We start from the raw sequence: 21,782 nt of genomic DNA on the forward strand, positions 1-21,782 counted from the left end.
TCTTGAACCCACTAGAATCTATCTTTCATCCAGACAAAAGGGCTCGGGGCAAAACCAGTAGTGATCTCCATGTCGCCAAAGTCAATGATCAAAACCTAGCTCTATCCACTCAACCTATCAGGAGAATGAGAGCAAAACATCAACTTACTCGTTTTGAAAGACTTAACAGACATGCGGTTATGGACCATTTTCTTGCTGAATTAGCAGCTTTTAATGAATTACTACCACAAGTGTTCACAGATTCAATTATTTTTCGGTAATTTTAAGGGAATTGTTCCTATGGGGGAAAAAAATCTTTCATTCCAAATACAATTACTCAGAGCAAAACCTCTTCCAATGGAAGGAGAAGCAACAGTTTTTATTGTTAAATTTTCCATTCACAGATTATTTCAAAGGTTCTTAAGTTCCCACATTCTTCCTAAGAAATCCCATCCGCAGTGGGCCCAATTCTGATTCTCAAATGAGCTCTGGGAAAACGTATTTTATCGAAGAAGAAACCTAAGGAACATTCTTCATTCTGATCTTTCACAAGCTTTGCAGCAGCTTTCTTACAAACGTCCTGCCAAGTAGAGAATTTTACAACACCACGGACATGATTTACTTGTTCTCATCACATAACGGCAACTCGATACCTCACCACATAACAGCTTAGATATAAACGGGGTGTTTTTACATCAAGCTGCTGCTTCTTACTACATGTCAATGGAAACTTCAGGTCAATGTGGCATGAAAGCAAACTCTGTTCTAGTCTTAATGACCGTATGTTAACTGCTGGGGAGGGAAAATGCCACCTGTGACGAAGGCATCCACGCTAACTCCCTCAACGTGCTCAGTGCCGCGTGATCCCGCTACTAAGTTTTCACGTGTGAAGGTCTTCCTCTTGTGTAACGAAGGCCTGGTCTGTCAGTGGAAGAGCTTCTGAACTCAATCACTGATCTTCTGAGTCCGTGTCAGATCTGGAAATACTGAGGCAACAGCACTGGCGAAATCGTGGGTAAGACATCGAAGCGTGCTCTGGCCTGACTCATAATGGAGTACCATCTCAGGAGAAAACAATTCCGTACAAGTCCTGATTTCAACCCATTTACTCGTTTCTGCCTCAGCGTCCCAATCACAGACCCCCAATTCTTAACTGGCACGTACCGTCACGTCCACGTGGCGATCTACGGTTGCCAAAGCACTCGAGAGCGGTCCTCAGAAACGTCTGGCTTTGTAAGATCCGAGCCAAAAACATTTATTTCACGGGAGGTTTCAGCGCCAACTCCTATCGTGGGGGGTTGTGCCTAACGATCTTCACATCAGTGAGAGCGTTCACTATAACGTGTAAACTCATTACATGAACCAAGAACAAGCTTCTAATACATACATCATTATCACACACATAATTTGACCACGTTTTAACAACAATGCCATAAGTACTTGACGTTTACTCCAATGACGCCACTGTAAGAGAATATTACATAGAAAAGGATATGAAAACCAGATATAAGCTCTAAAGGGCTAAACTTCAGTTATAAAATGGGGCAGAGGCTGAAAATCACTACTTATCCACAGCAATTACAAATCGAGAGATGACAGAGGGTCAACCGTTATAGGTCCAAATCTAGTAATGAATTAATTTCACAGTAGATTAAAAAAAAAAAAAGCAAGAACAGAATGTATGATATTATACACGGCAAACCTATAACACAAAATTGGGTGGGCTTATTTAGTACGAAGAGGAGTAATCTAGAATTATAATACCCCGTAAGGTTCCACGTGAGGCCATCTTAACAAGATGTATTTTCCAAAGTAACTGAACCATAAATCAAGTTGTCCGGATGTACACAACACACATACGCACATGGCCTCTAGTGAAATGCCGCCTGAAGTGGAGCGTCTTCACACACAAACAGAGCTATACAATATGATACAGGGTCCTACTGCTAATTACACCAGCAATCTTACAAAATCACACCTTTCGATAGTCTTTCCTGATGAACATTTGAAAATCAATACTATAATTCATCTACTGAAATAGATAATTTCCCTTAAAAAAAAAAACACACTCGAAACGACGAGAGCTGACAAGTCGTATTATATTTCACTATCGAGATTGCTGCAGCTCATAGAACAACGTAAATCGCATGGCTTTTGGACAGCTTAGAGGGGAAAAAAAAAAAAAGCATCAAAATTTAGGTTCCCCCAACCAGTTCTCGTGCCTCAGTCGTTGTTTACTTCTGTACCATCCATGTGACGTGGCCCTTGAGGTTTCTCTGCAGCATTCTCTCAAAGTATTACGTATGCTTTGCAGACGATGAGTCAACAGTATGCTAAATACTCAGTAATAAAAGAAAACACAGAAGGTAAATGTGTTCTTCCAAACGTCAGAATACTGCAGGCTCCCGCGAGCTGGCAAAAGTTCCCAACCTTCACGCGGCTTCACGCTTTGCAGGATAAGGCCTCCTTACGCAAAGAGCGATTGAGAACATTTGCTCCCCACACCCAGAGCCATTCGGGCATATACTGTGCAAAAAGGAACTAAAAATAAAAGAGAAAAAGGTTATAAGGTTAGAATGCAAAGCACAGACACTTCAATGTCAGTATATGACTTAATGCAACAAATACCACCAAATTAAATACGAAAAAAAGAAAAAGCCCTCAGGTGCTCTTGTACCAAACACCTAGTTTTGTATCTGAACCTGTGCTAGACTCCATGGGAATGTAAGTACGCTCACCACCCACCAACCCCCCGACCCCCGCCAATGAGGCTGGACAGACGCACATGCAGGAAGGAGTATGAGTCCATCTTTACTTAACACGAGATGAATAGGGTGGTCACTTGGTTGAGAAGGACAAGACCACTCCAGGAACGAAAGGCAGTTGAAACGGATAAATGCATCGGTGACTAGTACCGTGTGGGAAAAGGTTTGAGGCGCAGGATGGGGCGAAATTCAACAAGAGAAGTGAGTCAAAAACACCGGGACCGTGGGACAGACCTGAGCCGTGAGGACGACGGCCTGGGCACTCCGGGGGAGAATCCTACCGATGCCGCCCTGTCCCGGGGACTCCCACCCCCGCCATTTTGCCACCCAAGGGGATATAAAGCGATGTCCAGAAACCTTCCTGGTTGTCACAACTGGGGTGCCAGTGCTACTGGCATCCAGTGGGTAGAGGCCAGGGATGCCCAGGCCAGCCCCACAACAAGGGATTATCCAATGCCGAATGCCACCCGTGCCAAGGTGGACAAAAACCCCGCGCTACGCTGACAAGTTCGTCCAGGACTGCGCTGAGCGGAAGTTCTACTAGTACGGTAGGGAAGGAGATGAATGGGAGGCCTGGCTGGCTCGGCTGGTAGAGCACAGGACACTTGGCCTCTGAAGAAGGGAAAAGAAAAGGAAAAGGAAGACAGAGAGAGGAGCAGACGGCTGGCAAGCGCTAAAATTCTAGCCTTGAACAGAACGAAAATAACAGAGGTCACCCCAGACCCAGGGTACCGTACAACTGTGGGGAGGCCACAATGAACAGGAGGGGGGTCCAGTATCATGACCTGTGGGATGACAGTCGTGGAGCCACGGATGTCCACTGCAGGTTCCAGAGAAGCACCAGCCCACCGCCTCACAGACAGGAGCCCAGTATCCGGCCAGGAGCCACGGGAAACTTTCTGGGGACGCAACTAAGGTCTCTCTGGACCTCTTTGCAAAGCAGGATTTTGTGGGGAAAATACCTGGATCCTCTTCCCAGGAGCTGCTGCTCTAAAGCAAAAGGTTCTAAATCCAAGGAGATCCAGGAAGTCGGCTCCAGGAAGTCCAAGAGGATGCCGGGAGTAGGGACGCACTCAAACACACAGGAGCCTGGGACAGGAGCCAAAACTGGAGCCCCTCTTCCAAGTACAGCAGTGCCCCTGCCGTCCCGGGTTTGCTTTCCATGGTTTCAGTTATCCACGGTCAAGGTCAAGGTCAAGGTCAAGTGTGGTCCAGAAGCAGACGATCTCCTGACTTTTCACCCTGTTAACAGCAGCCTAACGCTACGTCACTCACCTCACTCCCTCTCTTCACAGAGGCACACAACAACAACAAGAAGGCTGCGAACCGAACAGCAAGGTATTTTCGGAGAGACCGCGTTTGTACGTCATCACGAGAAGGGCGAGTGCAGGACAGTAAGGTATTTTGAGAGACAGAGAGAGACACCAGGGTCACATAACTTTTATTACAGTGTTGTTATAACTGTTGTATTTCATCACTATTGTTGTGAATCTCTTACTGTGCCTAATTTACCAATTAAATTTTATCGTAAGTACGGACATACAGGAAAGGACATGGTCTCTACAGGGCTCGGCACCATCTCTGGCTTCAGGCCCCCTCTGGTAAGGGTGGACTACGATGCGTTTTTGCAGTATGTATCCAGTGAAGGAGGGATGAACACCTAAGAATCTTCGTTTTTAATTTCCACCCCTGACCACTGTCTACCGCAAGGGGACCAGCATCGGGGTGCACTGTGCCACCGTCCTGACGTGCTGCATGTGGAGACGTCACCGGCACACCATCTCCCAACTTATCCGAGTGGGGTCCTAGCACCCTGGGTAGCAGCGTGGAAAGAGCTACTGGAAGAGGAAAGAACTTCACCCCCTGTGTACTGGCAGATTAGAAACTAAAGGGGCGACCCACCTACTTGTTTACAAGGGGGGTGAGTGTGAGTGTGTCTGGGGGGGGCGGGGAAGGAGGGAAGGGAGGGTTGGGTCTCGGGCTCTGGAAGGCTCTGTGCATGTTCAGACCCTGACCCACTGTCTAGGTCAAGGAAAGGAGCTGCTTTTCTCCTGAGACAAAAGCCAACAGTAACCGATCCGGACGCAGTGTAGTCCCCGCGGGGACTGCTGTTTAGTAAGACGTGAGGACCCGGAGCCAGAGGAGAAACTCAATAGCAAACGGGCGTGTTCGGCTGGTTGCAAACCTGCATCAGCAATGAAAATGCCGATGCCGTGTTCCTCAGAGACCGGCGCGGGTGGGGCCTGGGTAAGAACTGGGAAGAGCCAAGATGGAAAAGAGCCCAAAGAACCTGGGCTGGATCCTCGCACCAGAGTTATTCCAAAGGAAGAAACACAGCAGCACCGAAGCCGTGTGGTGCGCAGTCCCCTTCCCGGCCGGCAACCGGCACGGGAACTTGGGCTGGGCAAGGGGGGCCGTGACCTCTGACACGGCTGCCGGCCTGCCTCCCCTGGCCCCTCACCACATCTCGAGACGCAATTCCAGGGCCTCCTCACCGACCCCCGGCTCCCCTCTCCTCTAAACGCCACGTCTTCTTTTTCCAATAGCCACAGACACACGGCACGCGTGAACAAATACGCCCACCGTGGGGAGAAATTCCGAGCAGAGAGAGCCCAGATGCCCCACCCCGCCTGCCGGTCCCCGTGGCTCGGTCAGCGGACCACCAGGAGCACAGCCCCCAGGCCCCTGAGCAAGACCCTTTCTGGTCAACTTGTGGACTTAATGGCTTTTCCAGCCTAACACATACCAGAGTATCTCTGGCCTTCACGTCAAGACCCACAGACAGAAAGCTATCAGCTTTTCCGTCGGCCTCGCTCTGTGCTCCGAAGCGGACGATACCGCCTGGTGCCGCTTCTGCGATGAGAAGTGCTCCCGAATCGACGCTGAACACTAGTTAGCAATTAAAGGAAAGGCACCGGACTCCTTTCTAGCTGTTTTAAGTCCAAATCGTTTTTTTTCTATGTTTTTGCTCGCAAATCATTAAGACAACCAGTGTAACGCAGGGAAGAGGCGATCGTTCAACTCCATGGACGGCAAGAACGCAGAAAAGGTGCGGCCGCGAGCGAACGCGGCTCCTGTGTCGGACGGTGTTCTGCGGACACCCGCGAGGGCTGGGGCCCGGGGAACGAATGAGGACACCTCCCCCCGCCACCCCCCCGACCTCTGTGCAAGCGCATCAGAAAGAGCCTTTTTTGTACACTTGGCAGCCATCGCTGAATACACTGCATTCTCAGTAAAGGGTGGTGAAATTACTCCAGAGGCTGTCCCAGGAGCGGGTCCCACAAGGGTCACTCACCCGCACGCGGCACCCTCCCCACCCCCCACACCCCCCTCCATACCTCCTCTCTCTCCAAGCCCCCTGCCTCACAGGAGCCACCAGACAGCAGCCCCTCCTCGCCTCCACGGCCTCCTCGCCTTCCTCACTGTCCCCAGGCCCACGTCACCTCCCCTCCACTGCGCCCTCGGTCCTGCCCTCGCTTCCGGCACCACGCCTTCTCTCCCATCTGTAGGCCACTCTTCTCCACACAGCCCTTCCCCCCAGCACTCACGAACAGCCACGTCTCTGCTGCCATAAACGGACTGACAAATACACCTCCCTCCTCGGGCCCAATCCACCTGCCGCCGCATCTGGGGAGCGTGCGTTTTCTGTGTCCCTCCCCGCCACTCACGGCAACCCACGGGTCTCAGAAAGATCCCGAAACTACCTTCATCGACTTCATCAAGGATTTCCAAGATTCTAAACCCAACACGGTGTATCTACTCTTGCTCCATTCGAAATATGGAAAACTAACGGAGACAAACAGCAACATTTCATACGGTTGGTACGTGGGGCACATCAAACCTCACCCAGTCAATTCCTCAGGCCCTAAAAATTGACAGAGGAAGGAAATCTTAACAAAATTTGATCTTTGCGACCCGAGAAAACCGTATTCGGAAGAGATGATGATTAGAAAGAAAAAATCACAGCATCTAAAGCTATCCGAGAATCCGACTATGGACAAAACAGTGATTAACGATCAAATCTTTGTTGTAAAATTGAAAACAAAAAAAGTGGGGCACCTGGGTGGCTTAGCTGGATAAGTGTCCAACTCCTGATTTTGGCTCAGGTCATGATCTCTCTGTCATGAGACTGAGCCCCACGTCGGGCTTCGCACTGAGCATGGAGTCTGCTTAAGATTCCCTCTACCCCTGCCCCTCCCTGCTCACGTGTGCACACTCGCTCGTGCTCTCCCTTTCTCTCAAAAAAAAAAATAAAAGAATTTTTAAAAGAAGAAAAAAAGTGATAATGCTGAAAATAATTTGAGTAAAATAGAAACGAAAACAGACAAACATGCAAAGTTTTAACAGCTCTGTACAAAAAGCTACTCTAGGAATTAACAGATTTTCTGGGCAGAAAAATATACATTCTCAAGAAGAGTTCATCAACGTGAACTAATTATCATTAAAATGTGGGTGTTTTATAAATGCAGTCAAAACATCTGCCACGGCTAAGCCCCATCCCGTCCTTGATAGGTCTTCATTTTTCACATAACTTCAACGTTCGCTGGCCTCGAAAACTACTGTTTTGCCTTTCTCTGCTTTTCTCCAGGAATGAAGGGCCTGGAAACAACCACGTAAGTAAAACTCCTTTTTATTCAAGAAACTTTTGGGGCACCTGGGTGGCGCAGTCGGTTAAGCGTCCGACTTCAGCCAGGTCACGATCTCGCGGTCCGTGAGTTCGAGCCCCGCGTCAGGCTCTGGGCTGATGGCTCAGAGCCTGGAGCCTGTTTCCGCTTCTGTGTCTCCCTCTCTCTCTGCCCCTCCCCCGTTCATGCTCTGTCTCTCTCTGTCCCAAAAATAAAAATAAAAAACGTTGAAAAAAAAATTTAAAAAAAAAAAAAAAGAAACTTTTCGCCAAATCTTTTGATAAAAGTAAAAATTGTTGATTTACTTACCTAAGAATTTGGTGATGACAAATTTAACGATCTTTACGCACAAACAGTCTCAAAAATACTTTCTCGGCAACCAAGAAACTACATATCAAAGAGCAACCATTCTAAACGAGGGCGTGCCTACCAATTCCGCCACGAGTCTGCTCTAACAAATCACGAGCTCTCTACCGAATACCTGGAACCAAATTTTCAAATATCCAGGTTACTCCTTCAACTACCAAAGACCCACACCTCTGTCACGCCTGAACAGGAGACTCAACAGTAGAGTCTATGCTTCTTGAACAAATGAGTTCCAGAATACGCTGGGGCATTAGCTGGCTCGATGGTTATGTGAGATACAGACCGACCTTGGTTTCGTGTTCGTGGGTTACACTGCTGATTTAGAGGCACCCTCTCAATCATTACGAGAATCTGTTTTACTTTGAAATCCCCACGTAAATACTTAGTATTTTTACACTGCTACCATCTACCTATATGAAAGCAGCGTATCTCATCTCTTAGGGATCACACAGATGAAACTATTCGATGTTCTTGATAAAATAATAACTTCACAAAAGGGAATTTAGTGACTTAACCAGAACCACTAAGAGCGTCAGGTTTAAGAATCAGAATTTGCAATTCTCACGTTTCCGCGGTAGGCCTCAATCAGATTGCCATGTATCATTTAGAAAGGTGCAGGATGCATTAACCTAATTACAAGAGCCGAGCGCATACTGTTACCTGGATAGAATGGGACCAGTATCCTGTGGTCCTTCTCGAAATGCCAAGGGTAGAAACAGCATGGTGTGCGTATACTTTTGGCGAAGGCACCAACCACGGGCACTTGTGCAGAAAGCTGCCGGGTGCGGTCATGTTGGTAGCCACGTAGAACGGGATTAGACTCTGTACGAAGATTCCTTTCGAAGCATACTCGTACTGCAGTGCTCTGCTGAAGTGGTCTAAATAAGCCTGTTAAAACAGAGCAGGGGTCAAGACTTAATTTGGGGGGAAGGTGGAAGAAAACTCAGGAGAGAAAAAAGGCTTGCTGATTACCATTTCAGGAAAAAATACAGTCAATGAGAGCTGCTGACAAAGAGCTCAGCAAACCGGACCAAACCACGTAATAAAGGTCCTATTGCCTTCTGATGCCATTTTCCAATCGGGAAGACATTACCTTAGAAGCAGAAAACGCAGCCAGCTGGGGAGTAGGCTTGCAGCAGGAGCCAGAAGAGATGGTGACAATAGCACCCTTCTTTCTCTCCACCATTCCTGGTAACACTATGTGGACCATCAAACTGGCCGCGGCAATGTTTACGTTTATGATATCCCAGAGTTTGTCCTCGGAGACCTGAGTAAAATACTGGGGGTAGGGATAAAACACGCCCACGTTATTCACCAAGATGCCGATGTCTCTGTCCTTCAAGGCTTCTCGAATCGGGTCGTAGATCTCCCGGCCGCTGCTGAAGTCCGCCACTATGATATCGGTCTCCACATTGTAGGTGTCAGCGATGTCTTTAGCCAGCATCTGCAACTTGGCTTGGTTGCGACTAATCAGGATGATATTGAGACCACGGCTTGCTAACTCTTCTGCATAGGCTCTCCCGATCCCGTCCGTGGCACCTGCGACCCAAGTCACAGCACGTGAGCACGATCGTCTCGGGTGCAACCTTCACAGGGAACCTTAAATACCCCATTTCCGGGGTTAAGCAGAGAAGGGCTCACACTGGAAATAAACCCCAGAAGGGCAATTTCACGTCCACCGAGCTGATTGTGAAACACGGCAGAGAATGGTTTTCAAGCTTATATCTGGCTTGAAAGAGTGCTGGGAGGTACTTTCCTGGGAAACTGATAAATGAAAATGAAATTTAACTTAAGGGAAGCATTTCTGAAAGCGGTGACGATTTCTAAGGACAATTTCAGAACAGAGCCAAAGGAAAAGCAAGAGGTAGGAAGGTGGGCTGGGGCAGGACCGGACACAGGAGAGCAGAAGGAGAGGCAGACGTCACAGGACAATCCTTCCGAGAGGAGGGCAGTAAGAAAATGTGAGCGTGATCACAACGGAACTATGTTCCCGTGAAAACTTCCCACAGAATTCAGTAACTGCTCGAGCAAGGCACCCGACTTAAAACACACACAGAAAAGCTTCTACTGTTAGCATTAGAACGTTTCTTACCACTCACGACTGCCCATCTTCCGTACTGCTTGATCAGATCTGCTCTGCTCACCAGGCGTGGGATGAAATGCAGTCTGATCAGGCTGTAAAAGTCACAGACCACGGTGATGCTTTTCCGGGCTGTATACCAGGCTCCAACCAAGGCCAGAGCTTCCATGTAGCAATTGCAGGACCTGGCGATCTCCCGATACAAGAGGTAGAAGCTGTCAACGGCAGCCATGGCAGCCTGCGGGGGAGGGGGGGGGGAGGGGAGGGAGAGAGCCGTGCTTTGCTTAGTTAAGTTAAAGGAACACACGGAGTCTGAATGAAGACAGACGTCTAAGGACATCAGAGCTTGACGATCATGCATTCGACTAACAGTAATGTCTCAAACGCATGTAACCCATGGATCCAATCCATTTATAATCTCATTAACATCTGCAGCTCATAAAGCCCTTTTCTTCTTAAGAGATTAGTCAACATAACTACCAAGAGCTATCAAATTCCTACAAAAATTCAGGCACTGTGCTACATGTTGTGGATACAGAGATAAACACAATATGCTCTGCGCCCTAAAAAAGCTCCTCGCCCAGCACAGTGACAGACAGACTTTTAATTCATGTAACAGCTGAGAGGTGTGTTTACTTCCCTGCTTTCTTCAAATCGAGCCAGTGCAGAGGCCCACCACCCACGCCGAGACAGAGTAGAAGAAACAGAGGCAGTATTAAGACACTGCCTTGGCCAAAAAGAGCTTACAATCCATGTGAGACAAAACTAAGCTGTAATATGCGTTCACATAAATGATATTGTGAATAAATAATATACAAAACATAAATTTTTATAAAACAGGTGCTCCCCACACCCGAGGAACTGGTTTTCTTTTTTGTTTTTTAAGTTTCTTTTTTAACATTTATTTTTGAGAGACAGAGGAACAGAGCATGAGTGGGAGAGGGGCAGAGAGAGAAAGGGAAACACAGAATCCAAAGCACAGCTGTCAGCACAGAGCCCGACGCGGGGCTTGAGGTCACGACGCGAGCCAAAGTCGGACGCTTAACCAACTGAGCCACCCAGGCGCCCCAGAACTGGTTTTCTTAAGCGACAACAGAGCAGGACGCCTCTATCTTACTGAGGTCACCGGGGCACCAATACCTTTGCCCTGCTCCCTACGGCCGAACAAAGAGTCCAACACAACTCGCTCTTGTAAGTACCCACGCAGCAAGCATTTACAAAGCCCTTACTATGTTCCAGGTACCATGACACATGCTACGGATTCACAAAGGAGTTAATTAATTGTACCCAAGAAAAGAGAAGGCCATTTAACAAAACAATTCTTTCGTTCTTTCTTTCTTTAATTTTTTTAATGTTTCCTTTTGAGAGAGAGAGACAGAGCATGAGTGAGGAAGGGGCAGAGAGAGAGGGAGACACAGAATCCGAAGCAGGCTCCAGGCTCCGAGCTGTCAGCACAGAGCCAGACGTGGGGCTCAAACTCACGAACCGTGAGATCGTGGCCTGAGCTGAAGTCAGAGCTCTGAGCTCTGTCAGGGTGACAGAGCTACCCAGGCGCCCCTAAAGAACAATTCTAAATGCCATATGAACTGGTCTGTGTGTGCCCGTGATGAGAAATGACCCTGCCGAGACAGACAAAAGTCAGGCACTACCAAGGCTGATGAACTTGGTCCTAGACCAGGCTTGGGGACCGCTGATGCCAGATCCAACCGTGTGCTGTCTGCAACGGACAAGATATCAAAGAGATCACAAGAGACTGCAATTAAATTAACAGGAACTCACACGCACAAACACAAGGACATAGCATTTATTACATAAAAGACAAATGACTTTAATCCAAAATATACTGAACATTTCTGGGAATGGGCCCTCTTTAGAAGTCCCATTAAAATAGGGAAAAAAAAAAGATTCCTGAAACTAAGAAAATCCCCCCAAAAAAGCATCAAAAATAGGCATAAGCTTAAGGAGGAGCGAGTGAATTCCCTCCCACTCCACTGCAATGTAATTTGAGCTCAATCAAGTTCTGCAGAGTGAAAACGAGCTACGCAGGAGAAAACCAATTAGCCACGGCAACAGCACACATTATAGGAGCGACAGCATACTGTGATAAAAGGCACACAAAATAACAGAAAGCCTGCTGAATATAGATAGGTACGTGTTGAATACATATAAACTGATGCAGATGTGAATGTATAATCAGAACTACAAACCAACAAAGTCACAAAGAAATAGGAAAGAAAACTGAGGAGATGATTGGGCAGTGGGGTTCCCAAATGCGCCACCACACGGATGGTCTCTCGAGCAGTGAGCTGTGCACAGCCACCAGATCACTAATGAAGCTGCTCTGGCCTTAAAGGAATGTTTTCCCCAAATAACAGAAAATGCTGAAGTTGGCCCATCTCATCTCCTACTGGTGAAGCCATATACCAGAGTTCTGTTCACAGAAACGTACCTCCTTCGACAAGAACGCCAAAATCGACCGTGAAGAGGAAACACTGTAAATTTCATTAACTACGCAAACCAAATACTTCATAACGTGAGAACACCTAAACACTCCTTTGGGGTAATTTTTCTCCGTGAACTACCCGGGCTGAGATTTCCTAAAATACGAAGTATCGAGAGCAACAAAGTTTGGCCGCAAGAGGTCCCTCCTGTCCCGATCAATCTGCCACACAGAAGGCCACAAGCCTCTGGAGTGACTTCCAAATCCTCTGAAATGCGTTCAGCGTCGGGACTGTCGGTCCCGACTGTCGGACCGCACTACCCGAAGTAGGTCCACTCTTCCCCCGCTGCCCACGAATGCCCCTCCGAGGTTCCAGACGCTAGAACCGAGGGAGTGTCGTGTCACTCTCTCCCAGGGTCCCTGCTCAGCATCTCACTACACAGCCCAGTCCCGGATGAGGCAGGTGGCTGACGGGACACGCCCCTGACCTGATGTGCTACCAAGGTGCTCACGATGGCCGCGACGGCTCAAGAGTGCACGATTCTAACCAAGCGACCCAACCAGTCATTCCTTCCAAGAACGTAAAGATGAGATACCACCTTACACCGTCATCTGTGGAAGTTCCTGGCATAATTTTTTAACAGTGTACAAGTGCCTTCTTTCCTAACTAACCAAATGCTAACCCACGAGGAAAACAAACGCAAAAAATAAGACTTGTATATACTACTACTTTTCCATCAAAATGCAATAAAATTAGGAATAACAAAACTACAACAAAAAAATCCAGGTTCTTAGAATATTACATCTCTCCTCCCAATACAGGTGGGTGTATATGTAAGATACTAAAACAATGTGAAAATTTAAATCTTATGGTTCAAGATCTAGGGGGTTATCACCAAAGCAATGGTTGGGTGGAACTAACTGCACGGAGGTTCCAGCTAGAGAGGAGAAGGGCAAGTGTGACTCATCGAATGTCCTCATACTAATGGGAAGCCAGGTAAAGGGGACGTCCTCCTGCCTCAAACTCAGACACAATTTTCTCCAAGAATTTGAACATTTGTGAAGAAAAGCTCTAGCTACAGGTGTCTGACCACAAAGGAGACTCACAACTTTCTGCCGAGGCCATTACCTACCTTGGTGTCCTCTCACCTCCCAGCTGCCAGCTCTGGCTCTTCAGGAATATTCCGCTCTGCCCCCTTAAGGCCGACCTGTGAACAAAAACTAACGTGAAACAAAGTGCTTCCTTCTGCCCTCACAGCTCAGCTGGGAAAACTTTATATAAACCTAAGATCAAGGTGTTTAAAAAGTAAGAAAACACGTGAATTCCTCGGCCATGAGTCCCAGTGCAGGCAGCAAAGCATTTCCTCACCCCGGAGGACGGCAGACACTCACCTGTCCACGGAGACGCCCTGCTGGGACGGTCCCCGCTGCCCCCGGACCTTGTGTCCTAAGGAACATTTCGCAAAGTGGAAATAAACCAGCTCTGTGAGCCAGGAAACACGGCACTCTGCAGAGACGCCGGGAGCTCAGGACACAGCCAGGGAGCAGGCGGGTCCGGGAGGGTGAGGGGACTGGCCATCCTGCCTCCGTGGTGTCCGTCTGGCCTTCCTGGGGCCCCCAACTGTCCCCTCCCCACAATCCACCTTCCTCCGCGCCACCTGTGCAGGCCCGGCCCCTCTAGTCCACGTTCCTGGAGACTCAGGCTGCCCACCTGCGCCCAGGCACGCGGCACCCGTGTGGCCGTGGCGGAGGTGGCGGGAGGAAGTGGCCTGCGGCATGTGGAGCAGCCCCTTCTGGCCTGGGAGCGGGGCAGGTGCTTCAAGAACGAGCAGAGCAAAGCGACCTCTGCGACACCTTTCCCCTCCTTGCGCCCTGGACATGGTCCCAAACCATTTTGTTTTTGAAGACCCCCCTGCAGGCTGAATTCCTCCAGGACTGAGAGCAAACCTTATTCCTCTCTGTTCTTCCAGCACCTTCCACAGCTGTGGCCCACAGCAGGAGCTCAGCAGCCGGCTGCTACATTAAGCCGCACTACCCGGTCTCCAGCTCACCTCTCAGCCTCCACGCTTTCTCGTGCCTCCGCGCGGGAGGGGACCACCACGCAAACTTCCCCAACCCTCTGCAGAGACACCCCGTGTGCAAAACCCACCAAGGACCTCCTGCTCAGGGGCAGCAGAAAGACGCAGCAACTCCAAAGGCGAAGTGGCAGCAGCAGCTTCCAGGGCCTTGGACCCGGCACGGTCTGGCTTCCCGGCTCTACCATCAGACCCCCCTCGGCCGTCCTACCAGGCGGCTACCGTGACGGAATTTCACATCACAGTTCCACCACAGGCAAAGACCTTAAACGTGCACTGTCTTTGCTACATTGTTTTTTAAATCACAGAGAATCAGAGGGCTGACACGTTCTAGGCCTGGTCTACAGCTTGAGGGACAGAAGTGCAATGTCATCGTTCTCCAGATCCAGCTCAACATGGATAGAGCTAACTCACACCCACCAAACTCACAGAAGAGCGACAAATTCAAATACCGATTTATTTGTGAATAATAAACAATACCTCCCAAAAGTCTAAACACGCATAGTCACTGGTCTGTAGGCAAGTCTATCAGAAAACCAAACTACTCGAACAGCAATGATCACCTAAGCGTCAAACACTGACGAGCCTTCACAGTTAAGCCCCTGCCGCCCCTGCGTACAAGGGATTCACCGAAAGATCAAACAGAGCGATCCGGGGCAGTGTGGCGAGGGCCCTGCTGAAGAGGGTAGAAGGCCCTCCTGGGCGGAGAGAAGGAGGCAAGGGCACGGCACTGCAAGAGGTCCAGCCTGCCAGGAAATGGCGACAAGTTCTCCAGGCCTACAGCACAGGATGTCCACCAAGGGGTGGAAAGGGGGCTGGGGAGGGAAGGCTGGATTGTGAAAGGCCCTCGTGCCAAACAGAAGCGTGTGGACTTACTAAGCTCCTTATGGCAAAGTGGGGGACTGATCGGTTTTGTTGTGAAAGGAGGTTGGCAGCAGAGGGAGGCGGCTGTGGTGATGCAGGCAGGAGGTGTGGGGCCCTGAGCCCTGGTCCTTCCAGACGGGGACAGGCAAGGCTGAATTACGAGCTCATGGCTTTATGACCGACTCCCGCTGCTTCTCAGACACATCACATGTTTCTACACATTCGCTCACACCCAGATGGACAATAAATGGAAAATAACAGGAGATCAGACGTTCCTGACACCCTCTTCTCAACCTCCTCCCCCACCCTTCAGTAAGTAGTACATGATGGAAAATAATGTCTTTCTAATGAAGGAAGAAATTAAGACTTCCCCCAAAGCCATTAGCTTCCAGGAAACCTCATGGAAACCCAGGTTTAAAGGAGCTTATTACACATTTAAGTCTAGAAGCCTACCAAGATATGCATGATATTGATCTGCATTTAACTTGCTTTGAGGGTTTGACTAGTTACTTTTCCCGCAGGTAGGTATTGGCCTGAAACTTGGAAAAACCCATTTGGAAAGCAACAGGAAAACGGTCAAATGATCAGCTTTACACAGTCTGCTTGTAAAAAATGTTACAGAGCTTTGTTTTCTGGCCTCTACAGAAAACTAAATCATCAGTGAACAAAATGGGAGAAAAACAGGTGAGGAAAAGTCGGAACTGTCCCCCAAACGGGAAGGGAGCAGTTCCCTATCACCTGTTAGGCATTTTCTACTTCTGCAAGGCAACAGTCCCAGGACTAATTCATCAAACACATAAAAAGTCTCTTAGGTAATCTATGAACTTTGGGCGATTATGATGTTCAGTGTAGGTTCAGCCTTGATTAAAAAAAAAAAAAAAAAAAAAAAAGGGTGCTGGCACCTGGGAGGCTCAGTCAGTTAAACATCCGAGTCTCAATTTCAGCTCGGGGCATGATCTCACGATTCATGAGTTCCAGCCCCGCATCAGGCTCTGTGCTGACAGTGTGGTTCCTGCTTGGGATTCTCTCTCCCTCTCTCTCTGCCCTTCTCCTGTTTGTGCTCTGTCTCTCTCAAAAATAAATAAATAAACATTTAAAAAAAAAAAAAAAAAAGGTACCATTCTGGTGAGTGATGTTAACAATGGGGCAGTCTCAAGGGGAGCCTGGGGGGCTCAGTTGGTTAAGCATCCGACTTTGGCTCAGGTCATGATCTTGTGGTTCATGAGTTCGAGCCCCCGCATCGGGCTCTGTGCTGACAGCTCAGAGCCTGGAGCCTGCTTCGGATCCTGTGTCTCCGTCCCTCCCCTCTCTGCCCCTCATGCTCTATCTCTCTCTCAAAAGTAAATACACACACACACACACACACACACACACACACAAAACCAAAAACAACGGGGCAGTCTCTGTGTGGGTGGGAGCAGGGAGTATATGGCAATTCCTGTACCTTTCTCTCACATTTACTCTAAACCTAAAACTGCTCCCCAAAAAAGTCCTAAAACAAACCTTGTTAAAAAAAAAAAAAAACAAAAACAAAAAACCTCTAAAGGGAATATTGCAAACATAAAAGTATCATGGGAAAATTATGGTCAAAACTGCAAAGAATAGGGTGGCTGGGTGGTTCACTCAGTTAAGCATCTAACTCTTGATCTCAGCTCAGGTTTCGATTTTAGGGTTTTGAGTTTAAGCCCCACATTGGGCTCCACTCTGGGCATGGAGCCTGCTTTAAAAAGAAAAAAAACCTGCACGGAGCAAAGTCACCTCTTCAAAGCAGTGCTGCGGCCAGTAACATCCTCCTGACCCAGAGTTTAGCTGCTGCGACTTAGCAGCGAAGAGGGCAGGCAAACCTCCCACAAAAACCTCCGGGAGTTCAGAGAGAGAAGTCTTGGCTGCAACACCGCCACCACCACGTCACCTAAACGAATGAGGCCCGGGGGAGCATCAGGCCGGCTGGCCACGTTTCCCAGGACAATGAAGCAAGCATGACGGGGAAAGACGGCTAACTCACCACCAAACAAAGGCAACGTGGCGGGCTGAATAACGACCCTCGGAGACGTCCATATCCTGATCCTCAAGCCTCATGAATACATCACCTTACGTGGCAAAGAGGACTTGGAGGATGGAATGAAGTTAAGGACCTCGAGGCGAGATGATCCCGGATGATCCGGGCGGGCCCACCGTGCTCACACGTGTCCTTACAGGAGGGAGGCAGGAGGTCAGAGTCGGAGGAGACGCGATCGAGAAGCGGAGGTGAAGGAGACAGCGAGCGGGATTTAAAGACACTAGGCCGCTGGCTTTGACGACGGGGAGAGGGGTTACCTCGAGAATGCAGCACCTCAAGCACCTGCCAAAGGCAGGAAACAGATTCTCCCCAGAGGCTCCAGGAGTGACAGAGCCCTGCTGACACCCTCACGTCAGCCCAGTGAGACGGATTTCAGACCTCTGACCTCCAGAAGCATGAATGAATCTGCACTGTTTTAAACCACTGTTTGCGGTAATCTGTTACAGCAGCAATAGGAAATTAAGATGGATGGACAGATGGAAGGAAGGATAGATAGACCATCAAGTCTAGTTTCTAGGACAGTAAAGAGACAAGTTGCAAATCCTGCACATCCCTTAAAGCACAACCTTCTAGTGTATGCAGGATCAGGAAAAGAGCCTCCGAGATTCCTACGATCTTCCCCTGAGAGGGGTAGACCCGAAGCATTCCCCCCCCCCCCCCCCCCCCCCCGTCAACAGCCGGCATTGCCCAGCTTTTCTGTAAAGCTCCAGGGCTGTGGACTTTATTTTCATTAACGGCGTTTCATAGGAATGTTACTTCTCTCATAGAGTCTGCATCTGTCTTGCTCTCTGCACTCAAATCTGGTCCGTCCTCCCAAGACCAGCTCAAGTCCCAGTTCCATGCCAGCACTCACGGACAACACCGAGGACACGCCAGGCCTGGGATGAAGGGGAGCCCCGTGCCACTCCCTTCCCCTTCCCAGGCCACTGTACCAAGCCACCCCCCCATCCCCCGCCCAGGCCCCGAGTTCCTGTCTTGCCCACGTAGCCCTTACCACACCACCCTGCGTTAACCGTTTCCTTCATCCCTTGGTTCCCCAACTAGAGCACAGACCTCTGGAGGGCAGATGTGTCTGAAAAACTAATCTTTCTATAGCTTGAAAAACTGAAAAATACACACATTTTAAAACCCATTATGCATAGTTCAGAGAATAACAAGACAGCCACGCGGTCACCCTCCTTCACAAATAAAACCAGTCTTAGAAGCCCCCCCCCCCCCTTCTTCCCTGATCATATCCCCTCTGCCACCCTGGGGGAAACCACTCTCCTGAATTCTGACATCACCATTCCCTTTCCCTTGTAAAAAAAATAACATAAAATAGTTGTACTTTTACCCCAGCAGGGATTCTGAAAGAAAGTGTTCAGTTTTCTCTGGTTTTGAACTTTATATGAAGGAATCAAAGCGTGTATGTTCTTTGGTGACTTTCCGCTTTCACTCAACGTTGTTCTCGAGACTCACACGTACCCCGGGAGCTGTAGGTCAGACTTTTCGCTGCTGCACACTACACACAAACACACAGCACAGACACGCCACGGCCCGTACACCCGTTCTACCGCTGATGTGCATTTGGGTTGGGCTTTTGGCTCGACAATCACGAAGAGAGCTGCCGGCAGCATTCTCGTGCGCATCCCCCGAGCACGTGCCCAAGAGTCCCTCGAAGGGGTGTGCCCGAGTCAGGCTGCTGGGGCCACAGGGCACCCGCGCACATGTTCAACCAGGCACTGCCCAAGTGGCTTGGTCTATCTGGCGAATCCCCACGCCCGTCAGGGAGCGCCCCTCCCCAATGGCTGGCACCGTCGCCTCCCGCCCACAGGGTGGCTGTGAAACGGGAGCTATGGTTTTAACTTACGCTGCCTGGTTACTAATAAGCTTGACTGCATCCTTTGATGCTTCTGTGCTGTTTGGGGCTCTTCATCTGTGAAGCGCCTGTTCCTGGCTTTTGCCCTTACTCCTACCGTGTTGTCTTCCTTTTCACTCTGTATTCTAGACACCGCTTCTCCGTACGTTTTGTCTCTTTACGGTGCTTTTGACGAACTGAATGTCTTGATTTCAATGTAGTCAAATTTATCAATCTTTCTCCTGTATGGTTTGTGCTGTGTTATCCTCCAGTTCAGAAACCCCTCTCGGCCCCGAGACATAAACAAATCTCCCTGTATTATTTTCACAAACGTTCTATGCCACTTTGCTTTTCAGATTTACGTCTTTAATTCTCCTGCAGCTCGGTGATGGTGTGAGGCTGGGATCACACCCATCTTTAAAATTCCTCCTCAGCACCTAGCATGATGCTGCATATACAATATCTCTGTAACAAATAGATCAAATACTGCTTTGTGTTCACAGCTCGGATTTCACTCTTGAGGAGAAAAAAAAAAAAAAAAAACGTAAGAAGCTTCTCAACTTCTGGGTCAGCACTTTGACCAAGTTATTATTGGCGTAGCATGACTTTTTGGAATTTCCTTACTTCCTTTGCCAACTTGGAGGCTACGGCTAACCTGAATTCACGGGGAGCTCAGTGGAAAGAGCAGAACATGGGAGTCCTCGTCCAAGATCCAACGGTCCTGGGTTTTGGGTCTCCATTTGTGCAAGAGGAATTAAAACAACAGTGGCACCCACTCCTGGGCATACACCCCAGACAACTTACACTCACAACAGAAGCCTGTACAGCCGTAATCCCAGCAGCGCTATTCACAATAGCTACAACGTGGAAACAACCATCAACAGATGAATGGATCAACAAAATGTGGCCAATCCACATGGTGGGGTATTCGCAATAAAAAGAACGAAGTACGATGCGCCCTGCTACTCAAACCCTGAAAACACTCTGCTCGGTACAAGAAGCCAGACACAAAAGGCTACAAATCATACGAATCAATCCACAGGAACTGTCCAGATAAGGCAAATCAGAGACAGAAAGTAGATGGTTAGGGCTGCCAGGGCACGGGGGCAGTGGGAATGGGGAGTGACTGCTGACGGGGTAGGATTTTTTTTTTTTTTTCTGGGATGATGGGAATGTTCTGGAATTAAAAAGTGGTGATGGCTGGAGACAGTGAATATGCCGCTACAAAGAACATTTTGAAATGGCTAAAACCTTAAATGGTGAATTTTCTGTAATATGAATTTTATGTCAATGTTTAATATGCACTAAAAAAAAAAATGCCGATTTGTTGAACACCACGCTACTGGAATATTCCTGTAGTGACTAAAACCACAGACGCTGAAAATAGACTTCCTGGAGTCGGATCCTAAGAGCTGTGTCTTGGATGAAGGTGAAATTAGTTCACCTCTGGGCTTTCCTTACATCACCTGTAAACACCGACATCATAGTTTCTGCCTGAGATCACAAGAATTAAAGGGGCTCGTACTTACAAAGCACTTAGAACAGTGCCTGAACTTAAGGGCTCACTAAATGTTAGCTATTAGCAGCTATAACTCGATGCGCAACGTGAGCTACGGGCTATCTGTGGTGGCCGGGGACTTAGAACCAAGAGCTGGCTCAAAGCAGAAGAGTCCCCTAAGGACTTTAGCCCTGACACCTCACTGTTTCCTCACCAACGTTAGGAGGCAGAGTTATCATCACCAGCCCCCCCAGTTTACAGATGGGGAAACTGAGGCTGAGAGAGGTTAAAGTGACATACGCAGGACCTTACGGGAATTCGAATCAAGGTCTAACAAAATCCAGAGCCCTGGCTGGCCGCCCCACTGGGAGACACCCCCCCCCCCGCAGGCGGGAATCTGGCTGGCATCACCGCGGGGGCTGCAGGTCTTGGGGCGGCTGGGCTGCACGCTCCTCTGAACCAGGGACCAGGACCCTTCCGCTCCGGCACCTGGCGGCGCCCAGCACACCCGAGCAAACCACCGCGCTTGGGGAAGCGGTGGTGGCCTTTCTTCAGGCGCTCCCTTAATCTCAATTACTCCTAATTCAGAACAAAGACGACAACAAATCCCACTCCAAGTCCTTCAGACATGAGAATAAAGGAGCGCGCACAAAGGGGTGACTCTCGGAGCCTCGCGGGGAGCCCCGGGCTGGGGGCTGGGGGCAGAGGGGCCGAGCTGGGGTGGGTGGGGCGCGAGACCTTCGGGGTCCCTGGGGAGGGGGCGGGCCCAGAACGGGGGTCCCCCGGGGTGCAACGCCGGGATGGGAGTGGGGAAGGGGAGCCGCGGGGCTGAAGGAATGAGTCTGGAAGGGAGGGTGCCGAGGCGGGGGTCGTAGGGAACGGAGAGACGAAGGGGTCCGAGGGTCCGGGATGCTGATGGCGCCGAGGGGCACCGGTCCCGGGGGGCGTGGCGGGGCTCACAGGGAGGCACGGGCCGAGGGGGACGAAGCGGGCTCGGGACCCGGGGCCGGGCGCGGGGGGCGGAAGGGGGGGGGGGGCAGGGGACGCGGTACCTGCAGAGGCGGCGCAGTCTCCGAGTCGGTCCCGCCAGAGCCGCGAGGCCGCCGTCCCCGTCACCCCCGTCACCACCGCCACCGCCGCCCCGCTCAACGCCGCCGCAGCTGCCGCGGGCCGCGCCCCACGTGACACGCGCCC

General features: G+C 49.7%; 1 protein-coding gene across 2 annotated transcripts; it reads right to left on the reverse strand.

The window, feature by feature from the left end:
- Positions 1-331: 331 nt before the first annotated feature.
- On the reverse strand, positions 332-21,781 carry HSDL1 (hydroxysteroid dehydrogenase like 1). 2 transcript variants are annotated; one of them, XM_058707204.1, is made up of 6 exons: positions 21,641-21,781; positions 13,389-13,463; positions 9,828-10,053; positions 8,829-9,274; positions 8,396-8,623; positions 332-2,520 (listed from the first exon to the last, which is right to left on the reverse strand). In XM_058707204.1, exons 3-6 carry the CDS (start codon positions 10,045-10,047, stop codon positions 2,422-2,424), a joined length of 993 nt encoding a protein of 330 aa, XP_058563187.1. In that variant the 5' UTR covers positions 10,048-10,053; positions 13,389-13,463; positions 21,641-21,781; the 3' UTR covers positions 332-2,421. The 2 variants fall into 2 exon arrangements, with proteins under 2 accessions (XP_058563187.1, XP_058563188.1); XM_058707205.1 differs by lacking the exon at positions 13,389-13,463 and having other exon boundaries at positions 21,641-21,763.
- Position 21,782: the final 1 nt, after the last annotated feature.

This window comes from Neofelis nebulosa, chromosome 17 (genome assembly GCF_028018385.1).
Source record: "Neofelis nebulosa isolate mNeoNeb1 chromosome 17, mNeoNeb1.pri, whole genome shotgun sequence".
In the NCBI taxonomy this organism is placed as follows: Eukaryota; Metazoa; Chordata; class Mammalia; order Carnivora; family Felidae; genus Neofelis; species Neofelis nebulosa.

Coding starts and splice junctions, on each gene's coding strand:
- HSDL1 (XM_058707204.1), bottom strand. CDS start 10,047: ATGGCTGCCGTTGACAGCTTCTACCTCTTGTATCGGGAGATCGCCAGG. Junction 9,275..9,827: donor AAGATGGGCAGTCGTGAGTG/GTAAGAAACGTT, acceptor CTTGGGTCGCAG/GTGCCACGGACGGGATCGGG. Junction 2,521..8,395: donor ACTGGTCCCATTCTATCCAG/GTAACAGTATGC, acceptor TTTTATTTTTAG/TTCCTTTTTGCACAGTATAT.